At 50.5% G+C, this 23,481-nt stretch overlaps 2 protein-coding genes across 2 annotated transcripts in view; both read left to right on the top strand.

Annotated features, from left to right (window-relative positions):
- Positions 1-5,104: 5,104 nt before the first annotated feature.
- On the top strand, positions 5,105-14,777 carry CETP (cholesteryl ester transfer protein). Its single transcript, XM_010303537.2, has 16 exons — positions 5,105-5,332; positions 6,324-6,438; positions 7,151-7,285; positions 7,821-7,891; positions 8,957-9,044; positions 9,159-9,228; positions 9,525-9,585; positions 10,199-10,290; positions 10,569-10,748; positions 11,177-11,227; positions 11,546-11,713; positions 13,153-13,220; positions 13,338-13,380; positions 13,466-13,535; positions 13,873-13,958; positions 14,053-14,777. The coding sequence occupies exons 1-16, from the start codon at positions 5,188-5,190 to the stop codon at positions 14,125-14,127; spliced, it is 1,518 nt and encodes a 505-aa protein (XP_010301839.1). The 5' UTR covers positions 5,105-5,187; the 3' UTR covers positions 14,128-14,777.
- A 771-nt stretch (positions 14,778-15,548) lies between these two features.
- Positions 15,549-23,481, top strand: part of NLRC5 (NLR family CARD domain containing 5) — a 48,924-nt gene continuing 40,991 nt past the window's right edge. The window contains exons 1-4 of the mRNA XM_075765467.1: positions 15,549-15,656; positions 16,714-16,864; positions 20,633-20,798; positions 21,341-21,641. Coding sequence (XP_075621582.1) covers positions 20,793-20,798; positions 21,341-21,641 — 307 coding nt within the window. The 5' untranslated portion in view covers positions 15,549-15,656; positions 16,714-16,864; positions 20,633-20,792. The remainder of the gene's footprint in view (positions 15,657-16,713; positions 16,865-20,632; positions 20,799-21,340; positions 21,642-23,481) is intronic.

Below are 23,481 nucleotides of genomic sequence, written 5' to 3'. Positions count from 1 at the left end.
TTGCCAGTGGTATAGGTCTACCTGTGCTCAGCAGTGTGTTGGTGGATGATGGATTTTTTCTTCTGGGTGTATCTAATGGTCACTCAGATATCTCCAAAGCACCTAAATCAACTGAGATGTGCCTGGGCCCAGTCTCGGGAAGAGAGGGCATTTCTTGGCAACCAGAAACAAACTGTTCTGGTATGGTTTAGGCAACAGCACTGAGTGCTGCATTACTTGTGAAACGTCTAATCTGGGAAGTTACCAGAGACAGCAAAACATCTGTTGCTGTTGTGAGGCTTTGCTACTCCCACAAGCAGGCAGATTGGTTTAAAATTAACTAGAAAATTAATTAAGCATAGCTAATGCCACTGGAGGTATGCAGTGAGGCTCCTGGCCCTTAGAGAATGTTTCCCTAAAGGCTTAGCGAAAGGCATATCTCTTTGCTGTTGGGGTGGAGGGAAGCTGTGCCTACGCCAGAGGACACTGAGTAAATAATGTGACAGTAAATACTGTGTAACTCCGCAGAGAGCTGCCAGTGCTGAACCCCGGGCAGGAGCTCTGGGAAGTGACAGCAGTGCTTGGCTGAGGGCCTGGTGTTACACGGGCCTGGTGGCATGGCCCTGACTCCTGTTACTGATCACTGACCTGTGAAGGTCTCAGGTTCCCTGGGGAGCAAGCAGGGATGACTGCAGGAGCAGTGGAAGCTGTGAGACAGCTTGGCCTAGAGGAAGGGCAATGTAATGGTGAGGTATGCAAATAGTGAGGGCAAGGAAGGAGATACAACCTGTGTGCCAGCTGTGGGCGAGACAGTGAGCATGGGCTTTGTTAGCTGAGGGAATTCAGGAAAAAATGAGCCTTGAAACTTCCAGAGCAAGGCTGCTGGAAGTGTGTAAGTATCCCAGATAGGTTTTCTGGGAATAACATCACCCTCTGCTGGGACAGAAGTTGCAGAGAACAGAAAGGGCCCTGAGGCTAAGGGTTTAGGAAGCTGGGTTTGTCTTGGCTCACACTTCAAGCCGTGTGACTCTGCTGCTGGTTTAAGCCCTCTTCATGCTTGCGAGCACAGCTGTGTGCAAATGTACTGGTGCACGCAAATGTACTGATGTGGCCCTGGGTGTGTGCTGGCCTCCCTGAAAGCAGGGGGGCTGTGCAGGTGGTGACGGTCCATTGGGTGGGGAAGTGAGCAGCAGAATAAACCCAGCTTCTCTGCTGCTTTGTCTCCTGATACCCTCTGGCATCTTCGCCCAGTTGAGAGCAGATCCGTACTTGCTGGAAAACAAGTTGAGGAAGAAGTGTACAGTCTGTCTTCCCAGGCATTTCTTGCTGCAGGAAATTCTAACAGGCTGCTTACTTGAGGAGTCATTTGTCCTGTTTGTCACCAACTTATGGAACAAAAACCTCACGAGAATGAGGTTGCGGCTGAGGCGATAAGCTGGGGGTGGTGGTGTGCAACTTCCCCTTTTCTCCAGAGAGCTGCTTCACTTGTGCACGTGCTTGTTGTCCCTGTTCTCAGCAGCCAGGGGCATCCCAGTGGCTGTGCACTTGCCCAGCAAAGTGTTCAATGTGCCCTCTGGTCTCTGCTGTGATCCATCTCTAGCTGTGAGGCTGGTGGGATCTGCAGAGCTGTGCATCCAGAGGCCCTGTCCTCAGAGGTGTCGGGCCAGCCAGGGGCTACTCCCCTATCGTGTTACCAAACATGCCAACTGCACCTTCATCACCTCATCCTACCCCTTCTGCCTCATTAACAGCTCTTGAAATGTCTGCTGGTATTTGATGTCATCTGAACATCAGATGGGATGGTATCATGGAGGTAAACCGGGCCTGCTGTGAGGTCAGGTAATGCTCAGCTGCCTGCCAAGGCGGGTTGGGCAAATGCTGGGAGATGCTGCTTTGAGGCCCATGGCTTGTGTCTGCTCAGTGGCCTGTGCTGCAGAAGAACCACCCAGATCTCTTAAATTAGCACTGAAAGTTGTATTTGCTCTTTCAGTCTGGATTTGGCAGTGCAGAGTGTGCAGAAACACAGCTGGCTGTTCTTCCAGGCTTCAACCCAGCTGCCCTTGGCAGCCTCAGCTATGAAAAGCTGGGGCTGACCTAGGGTCACGTGGGTGTGCCAGCTTATTTTTGGGGTTTTGGAGGTTATGGTAGGGAAGAGAAGAAATCAGGTTGGTTTTAGGAGAATTTTGTGGAAAGCCATGTGAAACTTCATTGTTCAAAAACCTTGATGGGTGGTTTGCCTTCCAAGTGATAGCCTGTTAAAAATCTCACCATTCACAAATTGGAGTTTGTGAATTTATTTGCTGCCTGACATAGTCACAATTTTAACTGTAAGAAATAACTTCTCTTCACAGCTGAGTCTTTTCAACCCAAGATTCCTGCTGCTGGGGGCTTGACAGCACAGCCCTGAGCAGGGCAAGGTGTACGTGGTTGCAGTCTCCATGGGCTGGTGCTGGATGAGTGGGATTGATTGACCAGGGCCTTGTGCTGCTGAGCGTTGGATTTGTGTGAGATGGGAGCTGCTGGGTTTGGGCTTTGCCCCCCTGCCAGCCAGGGGCTGACCTGCTGTGAGTGCTGGAGGGGCAGAGCGTGGCCGGGCTACCTAGAAGGCTCCCACAGGAAGCAGCTGCAGGGTAACACTGAACGGTTGGGTCAATGCAGCACGAAGATTAATGGTGCTGTGATGTACTTCTGGATTGTGTGGGGGGAAAAACAACCCTGGTTATAGGACAATCCCCAGCAAGGTGGTGAGCACGTGTGCGTGCGTGGCCTTCAGATAAGGCCTTACATAGCAAATGTTTATCACAACATCTTTCAGTGTTCCCTTTGCAAGCACTACACAGCAGCTTGGATGTTTAACCTTTTGTTGGGGTTTAAAGCCTGCCCTGCCTCCTGCTAGCTGAATTTAAGCTTTCTGTGGTTTTTTAAAGCTGGCCTGCCTCCTGCTAGCCTGACCTTGCACTGGGAGGAGGCTGGGCTGCTGTGTCCCCATTGTCCTGGCCTCTGCCTGGTTACTCCAGGGCAGGGATGCTCGCAGCACCTCCATGTTCCACATGCTTTTGCTACTGTAGGCGGAAAGTCTCCAGCCTTCCTGTGCTCGCTGGAGGTCAATGCCCGGCAGTTCCCCTGTCCTCCCGTGCTCTCGGCTCAGGTCATCTGCCAGCAGTAGCCTCTGAAGCAGTGGTGGGCCCGGGAGCTGGCCCATAAGGGGGCCGTGAATGCACTAGATCTACCATGACCAGCACATTGGCTCTGGGTTCTTGGTCTTTCTGTCCTTACCTACCCTGGGACATCACTAACAAATACCCCTGTATCAAAATGCCCCGCTTTGCCTTTTCCTTCATGCTGGGGCAAATTGCTGCCCTCATGCTGGGCAGAGGGGTGGCTGTGGCCTCCCGAGTCCTGCTCTGCTTTCATTTCTAGTGGCTGACACCAGTCTCAGTGGGGCTGCTGCCCTCCTGCAGTGTCTCCTCCAGATCTGTTCCAGCACAAACCTAAACTGCGTGCAACACTCCTGAGTTTGTGGCCTGCAATAAATGGGAATGCGCTGTTCCTCTGCCGAAAGCTGTGCTGAGGGTGCAGGCGGATGCTCTTGCGTGACACCCAGCAGCATTGTGTCTGACTGCCAATTTAAGTGCCTCACTGCCTCTGACACGTTTGGGCCACAGTGCCTGGGGGTACATACCCTCTCCTGCTGTGGCTGCAGGACTCCTTCACCCCAGGTCTTGGCCGCTGCACCAACAACCCTTGAACTGAGAGCTGCTGGGGAGAGCTGGGCATGTGAGAGCCATGAGCTGAAGGACAGAAACCAGAGCCATTGCAAGGTTAAAGCCTCTTGAATTTAAATCCTTTTGTAACGTGCCTGTGCCCCTTGCAGCTTCACTGTAAAGACCTAGCCAGGACAGCAAGGATGCTACAGTGGCTGAAGCAATGGCGCTGGGCTGCCATGCAGGAGTTACACTGGTCAGACACCATTTGTGTATGCTTCCAACATTTAATTGTTTGTTTATAGTGCAGTATTGGCTCACAGCAGGCAGCCTGTCCTGGGCCACCATGCCGTTTGCCTGGAGAAATCTGGAGGAAGCCTGCAGATGCTTGGTTTCCCTTGGTGGGTCAGTGACCGTGAGTGCCTCCCGCAGGGTACCCAAGGCCATTCACTTTCTCAACTCAGGAGGAAAACAGCAGGGTAGGGTGGGGTCCGCTGGACAGCGGGGCTCCCTGGAGGAAACACGCTCACCCGGCGCAGGGAGGATGAGGCATCTGCTGGGGAGAGGAGGGAGGATGGCACCTTTTCTTGCTCGGGGGGCTGAGTTGCTGGGATTTCACCTTTTCTTCTCCATCAGTCTTGCTGGCAAAATGGTTCACGGGAGCTGCTGGGAGCCTCGTTGCTGAAATAGCCTCACTCTGTTTTGTCCTGGAGCTCATTTTGGGATGGGTCCTAGCACCACAACAGGGGTGCCGGGGGGATGGTGCTGTGCAGGGCAGGTGTGCACCAGGAGCAGATATGAACTTGGGTTTCTAACTCTTCCCAAATAGTGGCTGAGATGCTACGTGTGTGAAAAGCTCCAGCTTAGTGGTTCTTCCCCCTCTGGAAGATGGCAAACCAAAGATGGTCCAAAAATCCAGCCTGGAGGTAGAGAGTGTCCCAGTCCTCTGATCCTAGAGCTCTCCAGGGAGATGTGGGTTCACGCAGGAGCAGGAGGGCCCCCCTTCCCAGGAGCATGCCTGAGTTTCTCCACAGTGTGCCTAAATTCAGTGGAGGGGGAAACAGTTAATAATGTAGGTACCTTTCGAACAGGGCTTTGCTGGGAAATTGCTGCAGGAATGCAAAATATGGAATGTTTCTGTGTGCAGAGCAAATGAACTGGCTGGAGGCAGAGTGCGAGGCTGCTCCCTTGACTTTATCCCCTTTCAATCTCCATCTCCAGCTTTCTCCACCTGCCTTGATACGTGCATGCTCTGAGTTAAAGTGGTCTTGGCAGGAGAGCCAAGTCCTGCAGCCCGAGCGCCTGCTGTGGGAGGAAGGCAGCGTGCGACTTGAAGAGTGTTAAGGAAACTATAGGAAGATTAGGAAATGTGTGATGAGTTTTGATAACGGGAGGAAGCAGGTCATGTCCTGCTTTGAACGAGCTCTGCTTGGAGGTATGAAAGCAGCCTTCGCCACAGTCAAGAATCAGTCGATCTCGTCGGCGCTCTCCCCTCTGGCTGAAGATGCGCTGGGCTCACAGGATGAGGCTGGGGACCTTCGGGATCTTGCTAATGCTCGTCCATGTGGCAGCAGCCTGTGAGTTTGGGCCCTTCCCTTACACCGTCACAGGGATCGTCTGCAGGATGACCAAGCCCGCGGCATTGCTGTGTAAGTGCCTGCTCTATGGGGCTGCGTTCCCCCCTCCCCAATCAGGACAAGTTAGTGAGAGATCAGCCAAGTGAGGGGGTTTCTTGCTTCCCTGGCTCTTGTGGAAAAGGTTTATCTAGTAAGATGTATTAATACTTGCCTGGGGCACCTGAACTGAACAGGCATAACTTCGCAAAGGAGCTAAAAAGCGGTCCCCAACCCCTCCCCATAGCCCAAAGTTTTAGCATTGTTCCTCGTTGGGGGCTGGTGTGCGGGAAGAGCTAGAACAAATGTGTGTCTGCTCACCTTGTTGTAATTGCATCTCTTGGGACTGGTGTGCAGAAGGGGAGAAACAGGGGTTCTCTGCTGCTGCGGGTTTATTTGCAAGGATTTGGGGGCTTGGCAGGTGGAGGAAGAATAATTAGTGCTTCTGCAAAGGGTGGGAACAGCTCTGTCCCATCTACTCTGACAGTGGTACATGTAGAGGAGGATGCTGGGCCATACTGGGAGAGGGTATTTCTGGAAGGAAAAAATCCTGTACAAGCATATGGCTGAGGCTGGAACAGGCTGGATAATGTTAGGAGAATGGGTGCAGAAACTCTCAGAAGTTTTCCTTTGGAGACCCACCAGCTGACTGCAATACAAGCAAGTCGCAGCAGCAGAGCAAAGTCAACAGCTTGTGCAGTGTAAGGACAGGCATAGCCTCAACCTTTCCAAAATCTGCCCCTAAGGTGCAGAGTGTGAAAACTGGGCTCGATTCCCTGGGAATGGTCCTGCTGGTGACTGTCAAGCCCCACACACTGCTGTTCCCTGCTGCCATCAGCTGTTAAAGTTAGAGAAATTTTTTAACTATTTTTATATTTACTCTGAAGCTACTTCTAGCATTTCCTTAATCTAATAGAAATTACTTTGATAAAACTCTTCTGTGGTGCTTTAATCCTGGGTGCAGGCCTGCCTTTGCAGCCAGGAGAGGTTGCAGTTTGGTATCTTTGCCCTTTTCTTCTACTGACAGTGAACCAGGAAACAGCGCAGGTCATTCAAGCGGCGTTCAGAAATGCCAAATTCCCAAACGTCACTGGGGAAAGGTCCATGCGGCTCCTCGGCAAGGTGGCTTACGGGCTGACAAAGTGAGTGTCTCTGTGCTGGGGGAGGTGCAGGCTGATGGAGGGGAAAGGAAACTGGCCTTGGAAGGAGCTTTGATCCAGCAATTCCTGGTGAAAGCAAAGGTCTGGCCCAGGGCAGGCACATTTTCTGATTTCCTCCAATTGCAGACAATTTGGATGTTAATGTGTTATTTAAGAGCTTTCCCAAGTCGGTGGGCAGACAGCAAGGCAGTGTGTAGAGCACGTCTCCGACAACGGGGACGGGAGCTCTGGAGCTCCTGAGGCCCATCGCCAACAGATGGTGCCCGTGGGACACTGAGTGGAGAGAGGACCTGGCCGGGGCTGCCAGAGCCACCCTTGTCACTGGGATGTCACGTGGCCACGCTTTGTGTTTTGCTGTTACTAACTTTTCTTTGGGGACAACAAATACAGTGATGCAAATGCAGGATGGATTTCCTGCTGTGGCTGACACAGAGCACCGCAATAAAGCCCGTTGCTCCGTGTTTCCTATTTAAAGCAATCCTGCACCTTGTGGTGTGATCATCGTGGGGGAGCAGAGCGAAAGCAGCATCGTCCTTGTGTGTTGGCCTCTTGTGATTTGCAAAAGCTCCTGTGCGCTTCCTGGAGCTGGCGCAGGCCCCTTAAAGACCCCACGTCCTCAGGAGCAAACGTGTCTTGCCCAGTCACAGAAAACAGCCCTGGGGTTGGGGGCAAACTGCTTTTCTGTTGTTTCTAGCATCCAGGTCAATGACTTGTCCATAGAGCAGAGCGAGGTGGAACTCAAGGAGAACGATGCTATTCACATTGACATTAAAAACGTGACAGCCTTCTTCAAAGGGACCCTGACCTACGGCTACGCCGGGGCCTGGTTGTAAGTACCTGGGGGCTGGCTGCTGCAGAGCACTGAGGCCCCAGCTCTTGCTGCTGCCCACAGGCAGGACTGGCCCATGGTGCAAGTAGGGGCTGCGCTCCTCTGGCTCTCTAGCAACGGCAGCATCGCTTACTGCCTGAGCGAGGCAAGATCGGATACGCCAGCAGTGCTGCTTAGCCCCACCCCTGCTCTCCTCGTCTTGCCTTCTGCTTTCTGTCCTCACCGTCACCCCTTGCATGAGGAGACAAGATGGCCAAAGCATACAAGTTGTTGTCTTCACTTCCCTTCGTTGCTCTATAATCTTTGAGTGGAAAAAATGGGTTTAATGCTCCTGTTAAGTGCCGCTAAGGCAGTGGTCTGCAATGATTTAAAGCCCGAGTATTTGAGATGGGCTGCTGCGTGCCAGGGTTTTACACACTGCAGCGCAAGGAGTGACGTGAGAGGTGTTATAAAACCCACCCTGCGGCTGATGTGTGGTCAGGGAGAAGCTGCTCCCAGCACGCGTTGCTAAATGTCCTCTCCTCTGCCATTACAGTTTGCAGCTTTCTCATTCGGTTGATTTTGAAATTGAGTCTTCCATTGACCTCCAGATAAACATTAAGCTGAGTAAGTATCAGCTGGGGATCGCTAGCTGCAGGGGTCTTGGTGTGCGTGCTTCCTCTAAAGCAGTAGGACGGGGCGGGCGGTGGGCAGCGAGCCCAAGCCAGCTGTGCTCACCTCTGTGGGGGGTCGGGTGGCCTCCGGAGCCTGAGAGTGGGTCACTGCTGCCCTGTGCACACAGGGTAGGAGACTACACGGCCCTCAAAGACCTCATAGTTTTAACGGATCAAGCAGAGGAAGCTGGTATTAATCACTTCAGCAAAGTAATGCTGGTGTACACCAGCGCAAGTGAAGAATGATCTGGCCTTCTGGACTGGCTTTAGGACTGGCTTTTCATCTCCTGCTGTTCAGGATGACTGGAAAAAGTGATGTTTCAAAAGGGTGAGCCAAATGAGGGCTTTGGTGCAGGAGGTTTGAACTTCCTTATAGTCCACCTTTTCAGCTGTTTCCAGGTCAGGCCCAAGGTGTGCTCTGAGAAATGAAACCTCTTCCTTTGGAATGTCAATAGACAGACTAGAAGGGGACAGAGGCAAACTGCACTCCTCCACCTCCCATAAGGGATGAGGGTTATCATGTGTGCATCAAAATATATTTTCCTACCTCAAAATAACGTTTTTCTGGTAAGCTCCCAGGAGGAGGAGAACAGCACGAAGCTCTCCATATATTGCAATTTCCAAGCTTTTTGCAATACAACTAAGTTCCTTCCCTGCTCTGGTTTGTGGGTTCCACATACTGCCCAGGTTCTCCTGGGTGATGTTAGGGGACAACAGAGTCCCTGAGGATAGGAGCTGGCAGGTATCCCAATGAAGCACAAACAGGGATGCCTGGTAGACTTGCTCAGCCAGAGCTGTGAGCTGAAACCCTTCATCCAGGTGCAAGGTAGCTCCATCTGCCCTGACTCTGCAGGGTCTCAGTCTTTTGGAAACGTCCCCCGGGATGTGTAGGGAACTCTGGCTGCCCCTCTGCAGTGATGCCCTGCTCCAGGGCTGCTGTGTCTGCAAAGTGCACTCCTCCTCCTCCTTGTCTTAATACCAAATTAGCTATTTTTTTCTTTTCTTTCATCCTGTGCAGTGTGCCAGAAGGACCAAGTGGCTGCCGATGCCTCGGACTGCTACCTGACTTTCCACAAACTGACGCTTCACCTCCAAGGAGACAAGGAGTGAGTTTGTCCCCCTTCAAAATTGGGGTTCGCTTGCCCAGCTGCTGGTCCCTAAGCGTCACCCACCACAGGGATCGCTGGGTGGTTCGTGACCGTGCTCCCTGTCTTGCGCAGGCCAGGCTGGCTGAAGCAGCTCTTCACGGATTTCATCTCATTCACTCTGAAGCTTGTTCTCAAGAGTGAGGTAAGGTCAGCCACTGCCTGCAGATGGAGGAAAGGCCAGTTTGTATGCTACATGCTCTTCTGCTCATGTATGCCCACAATATAATAGCAATACGCTTTTAGTGCTAGCAAGAAATAAGACAAAAAGAATCCACAAAACCCCCAGCTTGGAATGGTGGGAGGTTGTGCTGACACTGGGATCTCTGATGGTACTGGACTTTGACCAGCAGCCCCCAGGTCTCACCGTGCAGCCCAGCTCCACTCTCAACCCAAAATTCTCCCTCCCACCCTCAGTTTTTCTCTCCTTTCCTCTTGTAGGTGTGCAACGAAATAAATTTTCTCGCCCAGCTGCTGGCAAATTTTGTACATGATTTAGCAGGTAAATATCCTTGGGTTTCTGCTTTCTTTTTTTATATACAACATTTAACACTTGAGCTCCAGCAGGGCACTAGCCACACGATCAAAAAAGTCCTTCGAAAATGCATGGGATCCTGGGCCATCAGCAAAGTAAACTTTAGCAATGCTATGCTTTGTATTTTCTGCATCAGGTTGATTTTTTTTTTAAGGGTGACTGCTCTGGTTGAAAGACACTTTTCAGTTCATGAGGTATTTCTCCTTCATTACGTAATGACCAGAGGTGTGGGATAGCTGTAGAAGGACTGATGTTAGCTAGAACAGGACATGCATTGGAGATATTACAGCATCCGTATCAGCTCGCTGAAGGTCTTCCCATGGTTCCCAGTCCCAAATACCAAGGAAAAGGAGCAGAATGTAAAACTGAGTCATTACCCATATTTCCCAGTGGAGAGACTGAGTCCATGAGAGGTGGCAGGATCAGTGCTAGCACCCAAAGCAGTGGGACCCCTAGTCCCATCCCTGTGTCCTTTTATAACTGCCAGTCACCTTCTGCAGCAAGTCCTAAGAGCGACAGTCACACGCTCTGCTTGAGGTCGTATTGCTGGTGTGAGGTTTTTTGTGTTTTCTTCCTGCAGCGGATTTTGTCCAGGATGAGGATATCAGACTTGATATTTCCCTTGCATCACTTCCTTTAATAAAAGCAAATTACTTAGAATCACATCACAAGGTAAAGTAACCTGGGCTGCTCAGAGATCAAAGGTTTTCTGGCGAGGATGTTTGCTGGAGGGCTGGGAGGGGCTGGTCCCTTGCTGCCATGCAGTGCTGCTGTGCCGCCAAAGGTAAGTGTGCAGTGTGAGCTGATGCCAGCCTTCTGCCCAGCCGAGCAGCTTGCGCTCTGCTCCGAGGCCAGCCAGGCCTTCGCCTTGCAATGAAAATGCTGGTATTGATGTTTTGTCCTGTCTCCCTGCTGCTTGTCATGGCCAACACGCTTGCTTTCCTTTAAAGGGCCTTGTCCTGTACGAGAACTACTCCGATGTCTTCAGTGACTCTGTTTTCTCCCCGTCACTGCTGACCGAGTCCCGAATGCTCTACTTCTGGCTGTCCGAACACATCCTCAACTCTCTGGCTTCGGCAGCTTTCTTAGATAAGCGCCTGGTGTTGACCGTCAGAGGAGAGAAGTTGCAGGTGACTATTTCAGAGTGGTTCCCTCCTTACCTCATACATTGTATTTTGGGGAGAGAGTAAAAAATTCTCTAAATACCGTATTTTGGTGAGAGCTAGTTTCTGTAGAAGATAGAAATCTATAGTCAGTCACTACATGTGATCCTGGTCGGAAATTGGTACCTTCTTAGCAAGTATGTGCTACCAGGTAGTGTTATCCCTTAGAGCTGATACACCAGCTGATAGAAAACTTGTCTTCTGAGTTGTAAAGTGACATAATTTCCTGTGGGAGTACTGAGGTAGAAAGGTGGTGACCTCAGGAGGGACTCAGCCGTGCCTCAGAACTGGCTACAGGCCACACATCAGCACTCTGGCCCATCCAGCCTGCATCAGGGCTAACCATAACCTTGTATTTTATTTTTCTACAATCTGTTTCTGGTTTGTTTCTGAAGGCGCTGTTTGAAATGGAAGACACAGAAGCTCAGCGGAAGGCGGTGCAGATGGTAACTTCTGGTCCTATTCCCAAATGGATTCTGTTGCATTGTAACATGTCATATCCTTCCCTCGACAACTGGAGTCTTGGGTGGGCCTGATGGGGAAAACCAGGGACTGATGGAGAAACCCTTGTGCTTTGCAAGGAGGATTTCTGCCCCCTCCATGCTGGCACAGCTTCCCTGAAACCCGGCTGAGTTACGGGGCTTGTCTGAACTGGAGGAGGAATTGGGGACTACAAAAGGGATGCAGTTATGTGGCAAGTTGGCTTGAAATTGGGACGTGGTATGGGAAAAGCCTGACTCTTCTGTTGCTCCTTATCTGACCAGATTTTTCAAGGCACCTCCTACAATGACTCTGTGGCCAAGGTGTGGAGTCTTGCCCATCCCCAAATTTCTGTTCAGCCTGAAGGGACAGTCGTGAAGTCCATGGTAGCAGTGGAGGTCAGCATCTTTCCCACGGGAGAAGAGCCCCTGATGGTTCTGTACATGGAGAAGGTCAGTTCTTGCTTCTCCTGACTGTGAAGACCTTGGGACAGACTCTGCCTTGAGTCTGGACCGCTCCTGGTGCTCAGGGACAGTAATGGCAGGAGGAGCCCTTTGGGATGGGGTGGTGGCTAAGCTGTGGCAGCTGGAGAAGGCCTCTCAGTTCCTTTCAGCACTCCCATCTCTGTCCTTAACATTTGAGGCTGGGGACGATGGCAGTGACCTTGCTGGCTCAACACCTCCTCTATTAGGCCAGCCCATCACTGGTGTGCAAAGTGGTAAGTGCAGCACCGGAAAGCTCTGATGAGCCCCCATTAACCTGTGTCAGATACAGTGACACGCCTTTAGCTGAGGTGTTTTAGGAGAGAATGAAGGCACCATGGGAATGGATTTATTTTGAAATCTCCTTGTTCCCAAGATCTAGCTCTGGCCTCCCACTTAGAGGATGGTTGTCTCTGAAATGAAGATACAGCTCTGAAGAATGTGAAGCTCCATTTCTTTTCCTCTATGCATGTCTTTATGAAAGTTCCTGTTTACACTGTGTTTTACCCCAAACGGCTTCATACTGAATCTAAGGAGGCAGAAAAAAAAAATGCCAATAGCTTTGCTGTCACGAGTAGCACCACAAGAAAGCAGTATGTTTGTCCAGCCTTGTATTTGTGGGCTGGTACGGACACTAAACATTGCACAAAAACAAATCCCTGCCTGAGGGTAGACCAGACTCTTTAAAGGGTTAAACTGTAATCGAGAGGAATTCCCTCCTGCCCTCTGCAAGTATCCCACGTTAGGGTGTTATGAGGAAATACACATGGCTGGTTTTGGTACTCCAGATGATATCTTGAAACAAATTTCCAGTAGGACTGCAGAAGCACTGAACTAGAGGTGGTTCCTAAAACTGTGGCCCTCAGGATGTGATCTGCTCCTGGCCTGCCAGACCCCTGGCTGTGTCCAGCAACTGGATCACAAAACGTTCCTTTTAACAAATGCTTGTGTACAAGCAAAAGTGAGAAAATGAGCCTTTGCTCAAAAAAATGTGTTCTTTTAAAATTTGATTATAAATGAAAACACTATGGTAACAGTATTCCCTGGGGCGGGCCTCTCCGCATCCAGTCTGATGATCTTTCACGTTGAGACAGATGGTCACTGGGAAACAACACCCTACGTAATCATCTCCTTCCTTATGTAGGATTTGGCTCACAGAACAGCAAAAGCATCAGTCCTGTGGATGAGCCAGTCTAGAGCCCCACAGACTGAGGCTGCGGGCATCAGGCAGGAGTTGGTTGCATGCAAATGGAGAAGTAAAATGCTGAACTTCTTTAGCAATATCTGGAGGTAAAGCCAGAAGGATGTTGAAATCTGGGTCATAGAAAGTAAACCAGAATTTCCAAATGCAACTCCCTGCTATAAGGCAAGATGAGCTACATCTCAACTCTGCGTTCATCTCTGTGCAGGAAATCACGGTCACTGTCCAAGCTGCCTATGCAGAAAAGAAACTCATTTTGCACCCTTTGGACTCCAGGTCGGTACTGTGGTCTCTTGGGGGGTTTCATTGCCCCTTTCAGCCCATGTCTGAGCAGCACAAAAAGAGGATCTCTGCAGCCCTTGGTGACTTCCCTCCCCTTTTCCTTCCCTTCAGGATAGAGTTTAAAGTCTTTGAATGCACAGCTGATCCAAGTGGGGTAAGTCCGAAAAAAGTATTCTCTAGGCTGTTTGTGGCTAAATGATATCTTTAAAACCTTTTTGTGTGAATTTTCTGGCTTTCAGAATGATCCATCCATAAGAAACTTCCTGCAGACAATGATCTCTGTTGTCGGGATCCCAGAAGTGATTTCAAGTGAGTTTTCCCTTTGGGGAAGTGCCAACCTACTCCATAAGGCATCTAACATCAGCTCTCCTAAACCTAAGCACTGAAAAAATACTTCAATAACTCTGACAGCTGGTGGGGGGGAACCACAATACTGATGCGAATTTCTGCTGCATTCGCTTGGGGAATGGTGAACCCTTTGTAAATGGCTGGGACAAAGGAAAAGCGAGTTTTCCGTTAGGCTGAAGGTCGTGGGGCGTTGGGGCACAATCAGCTTTTGGCAACAGGTAGACAAGGTTGTAGTACGTGCTAAGCAGTGAGCCAGGATGGCTGTAACCATAACTGGATGGGTTTCCCGATTCCATAGGGATCGAACCAACTTTGACTTCACTGATGAACAGCAAAGGGCTTCATCTATTTGAGATCAAAAATCCCGAGATCATCACAAGAAAGGTAAGCAGAGTGTGGACATACCTGATTCTCAAAGCCCTTATTTGGAATGCGGTGTAAACTAATATAATACTTTTTTTTCCTCTTTCCTCTTTAGGGATATGTAATTGTACAACTTGACTTTAGCTTCCCAAATCATTTGCTACTTGATTTTCTTGAGAAAAGATTATAGATCTGCTCTCTTCATAAAGGCGTGTAGGAACTTGTGTTCAAACAGAAAGATTGTGTGTGAACCAATTAAAAGATGAGCTGATTTAAATCAGCTGCAGTTGAATTTTCTTTTCCTGAGAAGTGCTTCAGTTTCATTGCAGTTGTATTTCCACAGAGCCTTTCATCTGCAAAGATCTTGCAGTCTGCACCTCAATGCACACTACTTTTTCAGGATCTTTTAAAGGACTTGAGCTTAGGAGTAAGGGTTGGACCCTTGAAGTGTATGGGCTCTGGGTGAGCTGCAGAAACGGGCTTTGGCCACCTTTTGGTATCTGTTACATTTTGGAAACGTAGCACCTTTCGTGTTGATCCTGAGTTTTTGTTTCTACCATGAGCCAAGAGCATCCTGATTTTGATAGACGTCAACTCAAATAACTCCAAGTAAGCTCAGAACCACTTATGCTAAAGGACCTGGGCATGGCTGAAGAAATAAATGGGACGTGGATTTACAGTGCAGTACAGTAATGGAGAGATCTTGTGCCTTGGGTACTTTCTTTACAGAGTCTGTGGACTGTGTAGAGCTCTAGGCAAAGTGTTATGCCTGTGTTGTTGATAACAGTGGAAGCAAACTTGAGAAAAGCAATAAAAAGGAAGCCAAAGAGATAAGTAAAAGTGTGTCTACTCAAACAGCAGCTTCCTGTTTGTTGCTATGACAATGCAATACTTTATCTGAAGTGGCTCAGTTATTTTCCTTTACCAATTCACGCTTCCCTAAGACTGCAATGGTGATCATGTTAACAAAGGCAGACGATGATATGACGATGTTCTCCTCCCCCACAAAGCCATACTGAAGCTGGGGCTTCCACCAAGAGCCCTGTGAGGCTGGCAGCAGGATGGCTGTGGTTTCTTGGGTTCCCTGGGTGTGGTGGTCCATGGATGTCCTCCCTGGGGCTTGAGAGCGCCTCTCACACCTGCTCCTCTCCCAAAGCCAGAGCTCCCCTACAATGGCTAGGTTTAACGCGCTCCCTCCTGCATAACACCTGCCTTTTTTTTTTTTTTTTTTACTGCCTTGGAGGTACCTTGCCCTGCCGGGGGTAAGGTCTCTGCTGGGGGATGTTCAGCGGTGACAAGCCCTTGGGGCTGGGCAAAACGGCTGCCCTTGCCGGGGGGTGGGGAGCGGGGGACTCTGCTGAAGGGGGGAAGAAGTGGGAAAGCGGCCACTGGAGCCCCGACGGTCGCAGCTGCCTCCCTGGGGGCTGCAGCGCCCACCCCAAAATGGCGGCGCAGCCCCCCACGGGGCGCTGAGGGGTGCCTCGCCGCGAGCCCCTCCACAAAATGGCGGCGCAGCCTCTCCGGGCGCTGGTGGCGGTTATCGGGGCTGAGCCTGGCACGGAGCCGCCGCCACCGCCCCCGCCCCACGTGCTTTCCCAGCAAAGCATCTTCGCCGTCGGGCGGTTTCGGTTTCGGTGCGGCCGCGGCGCGGCGACCCTGAGCAGCAGCTGCTGCTGTTGCCGCCGCTATGGCAGCGCACCGCGACGGACTGCCAGCTAGGTGAGTGCCGCGGGCGGGCAGCCCGTGGGGGTTTAGATTTAGAGGTCCGGCTGCGCCCTTTGTTTCCCCATGTGCAAGTCTAAGGTTGGAAACGTTGCTGGAGGTGACTTTGGCTCCCAGGTGCTGGGAGCAAACCGATATTGCAGTTTTTACTAGCTGGAGTAATGATGGGAACCTGGTTATGGGTGAAGTTGGGGATTTTTAAGCACTGAATCACTAGTTTGGCCATAAAGGGGTTGCGTTGGTAGCGCTGCGGCAGCTTCTGCTCTGGTGGAAGCGCCAACGGGACGTGTGGTGGGCCAGATCCGGGCAGAGAAGGTGGGAAAATGGGGCAGAGCGTGGCCGTAGGTGCTGCCCATTGCCTCCTCAGCGGCTCCTCACCGCCCCGGGCCCCTCCATCCACCCCAGTTCCCTCAGGGCTGCCCCGTCCACAGCGCCGGGCTTGAGGCAGGATGACCAGAGCAAACATGTCTGTCCGGAAACGTGGGTGGTGTTGGACCGGATCATTATTATTTTTTCTGATAAATGAATTTTGAAACAGCGCTGTGTGCCATCTTGCCTTGTCTGGGGCTCGGCTGGAGGCTGCATTTGGTTTTCCAGTGTAACTTCTCTGGCGTCTAGAGAAATACTAATATTTGATTGTTTTTTGCACCCTACCTGGCTAGATCTGGAGATCTCTGTGCACACTGCTCTATCTAGAAATCTGGGATTTTTTCCTTAAATCATTCACATCTACTACATTCTCTCTTAAACCTTGTTCCAAAGGAAAGGCAGGTTGCTTGTTTTTCCCTTAGACATAATGTAAACAGTAAATAAATATTTCCCTGAGTCCTAGAATAATCAGACCCGTGCATTTAAATAAAAATATTTCCATTGCGAGAACCCTAACTACAACCAAGTCAGAGTTTATGCCAGTGCGGGTGTTTGCCCCTGAATCCCATTTCTTTGGATCGATTGGGTATTTTGGCTCATCTCACTGTTTTTACCACAGATGCATTGCAGTGGGGGAATTCCTAGCCCGTTTTACTTTCATTTTATTCTGTCTTTTCCTTATCAGGTCCCAGAAGGCACCAAAGAGCTGTATGCCTCGGGAGAGCAGTGGGTTAGCAAGCAGAGAAATCCAGACAGCAGACATTGTCCCCCAGCTCCTTTGTTTCGTGACCCCCCCACTTTCTTTTCGGCGCGGCTGCTGTGTTTCTGGGCTTTCGGTAAGTTGTACGCACACCTCAGAGCATGTGGTTGGTAGATTTGCAACAGGGAGTTTTTGTGGCTGGGGATGGTGTCAGTGCCAAGTTGGGGAGGCGAGGCGTGTTTTTGCAATACGTTTTAAGAGTGTTTGTGCATTTGAAGGGTGAGGGTAAGAGTCAAGGCTTAAAAGTTTTCTGGCTCTTCTTGGGAGGTTTTTGTGCTTTATTTTGAGCTCAGAATGATTTTACTAGAGGTCGATGCCCATTGTTTCTGGTGGTGTGATTCAGCAGAGCAGTACTAGTGTTGGAGCTGTGCAGTGTTGCCTGAGCTTTTATCTAACCTGTCAGTGTTTTGTTCTTGAATACAAGTTTCATTATTTCATATGAGTCTACCCTTTGCCTGAACGGCTTTCAGTCTTCATCGGCTTCATTTTATCTTTTTAATACAGTCTTACTAAGTTCTCGGTCATCAGGGGAATAAAGTCAGGGCATTGCTGTCTACAGATTTCTCTATATTTGGCTTGAAAAATGTAAAATGTCAATCCCTAAAGGCTGACTGGTCAGTTTGTTTTGCAGGAAGCCCGGTTATTTTGCACTTTGTTTAAATTTGGAATGTTTTCTTTTAAACTTTCCAGTTATTTGAAACATTGTTTCCTTTGTTTTTAATGCATCTGCTACTATTAGCATTCTTTATTTGTATCATTGATAATATGAAATTAATTTACTAATCAAACATTTTGAAGGAGAGCTTGCAGAGTGTGTTGGTTTTGCGTGGCAAGGTTTTGGTAGCGGGGGGGATACAGGGGTGGCTTCTGTGAGAAGCTGCTAGAAGCTTCCCCTGTGTCTGATAGAGCCAATGCCAGCCGGCTCCAAGACGGACCCACCGCTGGCCAAGGCCAAGCCAATCAGCGCCTCTCTGATAACATATTTAAGAAAGACAAAAACAGTTAGAGAGCGCTTTTTGCAGCCAGAGAGAGGAGTGAGAAGATGTAAGAACATCTGCAGACACCAAGGTCAGTGAAGAAGGAGGGGGAGGAGGTGCTCCAGGCGCCGGAGCAAGATTCCCCTGCAGCCCGTGGTGAAGACCATGGTGAAGCAGGCTGTCCCCCTGCAGCCCGTGGAGGGAGGATGAGGGGGTGTAGAGATTCCACCTGCAGCCCGTGGAGGACCCCACGCCGGAGCAGGTGGAGGCACCTGAAGGAGGCTGTGACCCCGTGGGAAGCCCACGCTGGAGCAAGCTCCTGGCAGGACCTGTGGATCCATGGAGAGAGGAGCCCACGTCAGAGCAGGGTTGCTGACAGGACTTGTGACCCCGTGGGGGACCCATGCTGGAGCAGTTTGCTCCTGAAGGTCTGCACCCCGTGGAGGAGACTCACGTTGGAGAAGGTCGTGAAGGACTGTCTCCCGTGAGAGGGACCCCATGCTGGAGCGGGGGAACAATGAGTCCTCCCCCTGAGGAGGAAGAAGCGGCAGAAACACTGCGTGATGAACTGACCGTAACCCCCACTCCCCGTCCCCCTGTGCCGCTGGGGGGGGGCGGAGGTTGAAGCCGGGAGTGAAGTTGAGCCCGGGAAGATGGGAGGGGTGGGGGGAGGTGTTTTTAAGATTTGGTTTTATTTCTCATTCCTCTACTCTGTTTTGCTTAGTAATAAATAAGATGAATTCCCTCTCTAAGTTCGGTCTGTTTTGCTTGTGATGATAATTAGAGAATGATCTCTCCCTGTCCTTATCTCGACCCGTAAGTTTTTTTTCATTGTACCTTTTCTCCCCTGTCTAATGAAAGAGGGGAGTGATAGAGCGGCTCTGGTGGGCACCTGGCCCTCAGTCCTTTCCGGTAAGGTTCAGAGTCTTAGTTTTTGGCATCGTGGAAATGGCTTGAGGAGAGCACTGGTTCTGGTTAAGCCCCATTTTCTTAGCATTTCACTAGGAACCTTTTTGTTGCTCTTGTTAGTGAATGAGGGGCATTAGAGAATTTTTACAACCCGGGATTTTTACCCACATTTTGATGGATCCCAGAGCTGTCTCGCTTTTTATGTAATGCATCCTGAAAGCTTGATCTGGGACGGGAACCCGGGTAGAGTCTTTCTTGCAGTGATACTGTATTATAACAGCGTATTGGTGATTCTGCGTAACACCTAACTTGTGACGCTCTTTTGACCTGAAGAGCAAAGAGCATATGGTAAAAGAGCATACGGTATCACCAGCTTTGCTTTTATTGAATGTCTGCTTGGCTCTCAGGGCGCAGGAGCAGGAGAGACTGGTTAGGTCCTTCCCATCCAGTCCTCTCCTGTCACACTCAGTCGGGTCAGATCCCTTTGCTGCATCCAGCAGGGCTGGGTTCTGGGAGGAGGGGCGTCCTCTGGAACATGAGCGGGACAAACGTCTTGGGCAGTTTTACCTCCTGTGCCCCAACCTGGTGTGCATAAATTAGGAGCTGTCTGTGCTCAGATGGGAAGGACTTGGCTCTTTCTATCAGAGTGCCCTTCTGTCTGCCACTTCTGAGCTCTTCCCTCGCTCCATAGAAAGCTCCCACTTTCCTCCTTGGTCAGGTCAAGAAGGCGGCAAAAATAGAAACCCTGAAGGCCCATGGCTTACTTTTACTGTAGATACTGAATGGTTAGTGCAGAGGAGAGCGTGGCTGTGGAGTGAAGGCTGCATGCTGGAGAAGGTGGGCTCTGCAGCACCCTGGTAGTGGAGGGGTGGCTACTCCTGTTCGCCCAGGAAGGTATTTGCTCAGGAAACGGCAGTTACTGGGGAACGACAATGTGTGCGCCAGCCTCGTGAGGGGGTGAAATGTTTCCACCCAGAGCATGTGTCCGCTCATGACTGGCTTTTTGCTAAACTAGATTGGTCCCGTCTGCACTCCTTTGCACACCCACATAAACTCAGGTGTTACAGCAACTGGGAATTTGTGCACGCTACATGCAGCGCAACGGTCTTGGACCTGGAAAGACTGTCCCCTCTGGATGCATGGCAGATAGGTGGTGGAGGGTGGAGCGTGGAGGCTGCTCCCTCTGATTTCTGTTTCTCAGCCTTTCTGCAAACGTGGTGGTAGTTGTAGTTGGAGCTGGCTTTCAGCATCAGTGTAGGCAGGTCTGCTGGGGATGGCACAGTGGCACGGCCCTGATGCTGCTGTAGCCCGGGCTGGAGTCCTGCTGCAGGATGTTTGGAGACGTGCGGGATGGTAATCGCTTTCCTCAGCCCTTTCCCTGTGGTAGGAGTGGTTGGACATCGGCCAGCGCCAGCTGCAGTGCAGGGAGAAACAGTTCCTTTTGCCATCTCCGCTGAGAGGTGGGCGGACTGGCACTGGCACTGGTGGTGTTTTCAGCCCGCTGCACCTGAAACTCTTTCATGAGAGCTGTGTGACCTCAGAGGATCAGCTTTTCGCAGTTTTTCTGGTGTGACTGACTGCCTGACTTGTGCAAGCTGCTGCTGCTTCTGCATCGACTTCCATGGAGGGGCTAAGAGCAGCAGGTTGGCATAGAAGACCAGCTCAAGTCAGGCAGTGACACCCGGAAAGCTGTGGTTTCCTTGAAGTGTTCCTGTAAAGGCTGTGTTCACTTGCATCTTGGGGCAGAAGGCGCAGTCTCTCAGATCCACAGTCACTCCAGCAGTGGATCCTCAAATGTCCGAACTTTGTGGTCACTGCTGGTGTGGATTGAGGTTGCTACCTGGAGATGAGAAGCACCACGGCTGACCTCAGGATCACAGGCAGAACTTCTGGATCTGGGACTCGTGTAATTGCCTGTGCCCTTTCATAGCTACATCCTACTCTGTTGTTATTCCTAGGCACCTACACCGAGTGAGGCAACCGCATAAAGGCATGCATCATGTGTTGGGGTGTCACTGTGTGCTGAAATGCTGCCACTAGCAGATCAGTTCTTCGTCAGGATATGGAGCAGAAGCCACCTTTGCCTTTGACAACTGAGAGGAGGCTGATCACATAACGATGCAGGTAGGAGACCATATACACGTGATTTTGCTGAGGAAGGAAGTGGAAGTGTAGTGTGACATATTGTCACCAAAGTGGAAATGAGTTGCTGCAAATTGGACAGCAAGAGCAGCTGCCTGAGCCCTTTCTTCAGGGAAATACCTTGTTCTTAGAGTCCCATGCCGCCTCCAAGATCCTGCTGCACGTGAAAGATGCTTGAGATGTTATGTTTGGCAGATGGCCACCGCAGCGATACAGATGTCAACAGAGTTTCTCCCTGGTTGATGCCAGAGAGACTGACTCATTTGCTCCTGTCCCTCGCAGTGCCACTGCATTAGGCGCTGCACGGACAAGTGCTGTGGTCCTTGCACCACATAATGGCTGGGCTGGTATTTGCCACACGACATGGTGAGCGTAAGGCAGATAAGAAATGCTGATTTGGACCGAGGGGTAGAAAAGCAGATCAAGTCATCAGGGGCTGTGCTGGCTGCTCGACAGCAGGGCTGTGTGGGTGAGGATCTCTTGCTCCTATGCTCATTGCTACCCTTCTGGTTTCATCCCTCTAGCCTTCATTTCAGAATGATGATCTAGACCTGGAAGCAGCCGTAGCAAGCGCCCGCCCTCAGCTAGTGGAGTTCCTCAGTCACTGTCTCGACTGGCTGCTCACGACCTCCCAGCGCTTCCTCCCAGAGGTGGCCCCGAGTGGCCTGGATGGCATCACCGACCACAAAAGACAAGCCTCAGTGCTCCTTGACCTGCTGGAGAAGGCTGGCCCTGCCACTTGGAAAGAGTTTACACAGTGCCTCTGCATGGAGTGTGACCTCCCCCTGGATCTGGAGACACTGCTCATCAGTTTTGCAGGAGAAGGTAACAGAGATTGGGCCAGCTTCCTCTGACTGTCTCCAAATGTAGCCAGCGCCTTGGCCCCCCATAGCCAACAGACCAGTCTAGGCAGCGAGACCACCAGTGCCCTCACTTGCACGGTCAGTGAGAGGTGACAGTGTGCTCCGTGGTGTCCAGGTAGCTACAAGAGAGTTAAAAAATGATGTAACTTCCCTCTTGGTTCACCCTCTCTGTCTTTCACCGTAATCTCTAGAATAAGATCCGTTCCTCCAAAAATAGTTGTTGCCAGCAAATAGCAATAGTTCATATTGTCAGATGTGCTTTTTCACTATTGCTCCACCTTGCTGGAGTGAGACTGGGGTGAGCAGCGGAGAAATAGGTTTGAGTCTTCCAGCACCAGAACTCCCTTACTTTGCTTACCTGGCACACAGGGCAAGGGTCAGGATATTTGAGCAGTTGAACGGGTTTTGCATGAGTCTGTGGCACAGCACGTGTGCCCGTGTGGAGCCTTGTTCTCTGTTGCTTCATGCTGATGCTAGAGTTAGAAATACCAGCTGGGAAACGCTGCAAATGACGGTGAGAGGAATATATATATATGAAGGCTTCCCATCTGATTTTGGAGAGTGATGCTTTCAGGCATGAGTTGATCTGAACAGAAGAGTCCTGGTGGTGTGCGGACTCCTGCTTGGCCTGAGCAGGATTTCCCTCTGAAGCTCTGTGAATGTTGTCTGTGCTGGGTGGGGTTTTGTGGCAGCTTGAGCTATACAGTGAGTCAGAAAAGGCTTTTGACGGGGCTGCTAACTGACTCCACCAACGGTTTCATCACAGAAACTCCTTTGCGAGATGGTAAATATTAGAGCTTCCCTTTTTGGCTGCAGTATGATTTTTAGATCAGCCAAAGCTGCCCACGCTCTGAGTTTGTGTATTGGTCGTGGTTTAACCTGTCGGGGAGCTAAAACAGCCACGCAGCCGTTAGCTCACGCCTCGCCCCCAGTGGGATGGGGGAGAGAATCGAAAAGAAGAAAAAAGGTAAAATTCGTGGGTTGAGATAAAGACAGTTTAATGGGACAGAAAAGGAAGAGAATAGTAGTAGTAATAATAATAAACAACAACAACAATATAATAATAAATAACAACAAACCCAATAATAATAATAATGATAAAATAATATACAAAAGTGATGCACAGCACAATTGCTCACCACCCAAAGCTGATGCTCAGCAAGTTCCCGAGCTGCCCCACTTCCCAGCCCACCCCCAGTTCTATACGGAGCATGACGTCATATGGTATGGACTATCTCTTTGGCTGGTCTGGGTCAGCTGTCCTGGCCGTGTCCCCTCCCAGCTTCTTGGGTACCCCCTGCCTTCTCCTTGGCAGGGCAATGTGAGAAACTGAAAAGTCCTTGACTGCTGGGCAACAACTAAAAGATCAGTGTGTTATCAACATTATTCTCATCCTAAATCCAAACCACAGCACTGTACCACCTGCTGGGAAGAAAATTAACTCTATCCCTGCTGAAACCAGGACAGTATCCACCCTTTATTCTATACCATCTATGTCATGCCCGGGTCCCACACTTTCCAAGACGTTGCAATTAATCACCATCACTTTTCCTGTCTTTTGATATATACCCACAGCTATCGTTCCCTTAGTCAATGGACCACCCCTGTGAAATGTCCGTAAAATGTCCATAAATGTCCACCAAATGTCCGTTGAGTTCCTTTAGTCCATGACTTTGGGCTCCATCTGTCACACCAGTCTCTCAGGGCAGGGGATGGTGTGTGATGGTGGATTGCCACATGCTGCATCTGGAACTTGTAGCTGATGCATCTGGTGCAGTCCATGCTCAGCTCTGCGTGTTGAG

Source organism: Balearica regulorum, chromosome 13, assembly GCF_011004875.1.
Source record: "Balearica regulorum gibbericeps isolate bBalReg1 chromosome 13, bBalReg1.pri, whole genome shotgun sequence".
NCBI classification, from domain to species: domain Eukaryota; kingdom Metazoa; phylum Chordata; class Aves; order Gruiformes; family Gruidae; genus Balearica; species Balearica regulorum.
Note: the sequence above shows the minus strand (reverse complement) of the source record. Positions and strands in the feature narration are given on the sequence as shown.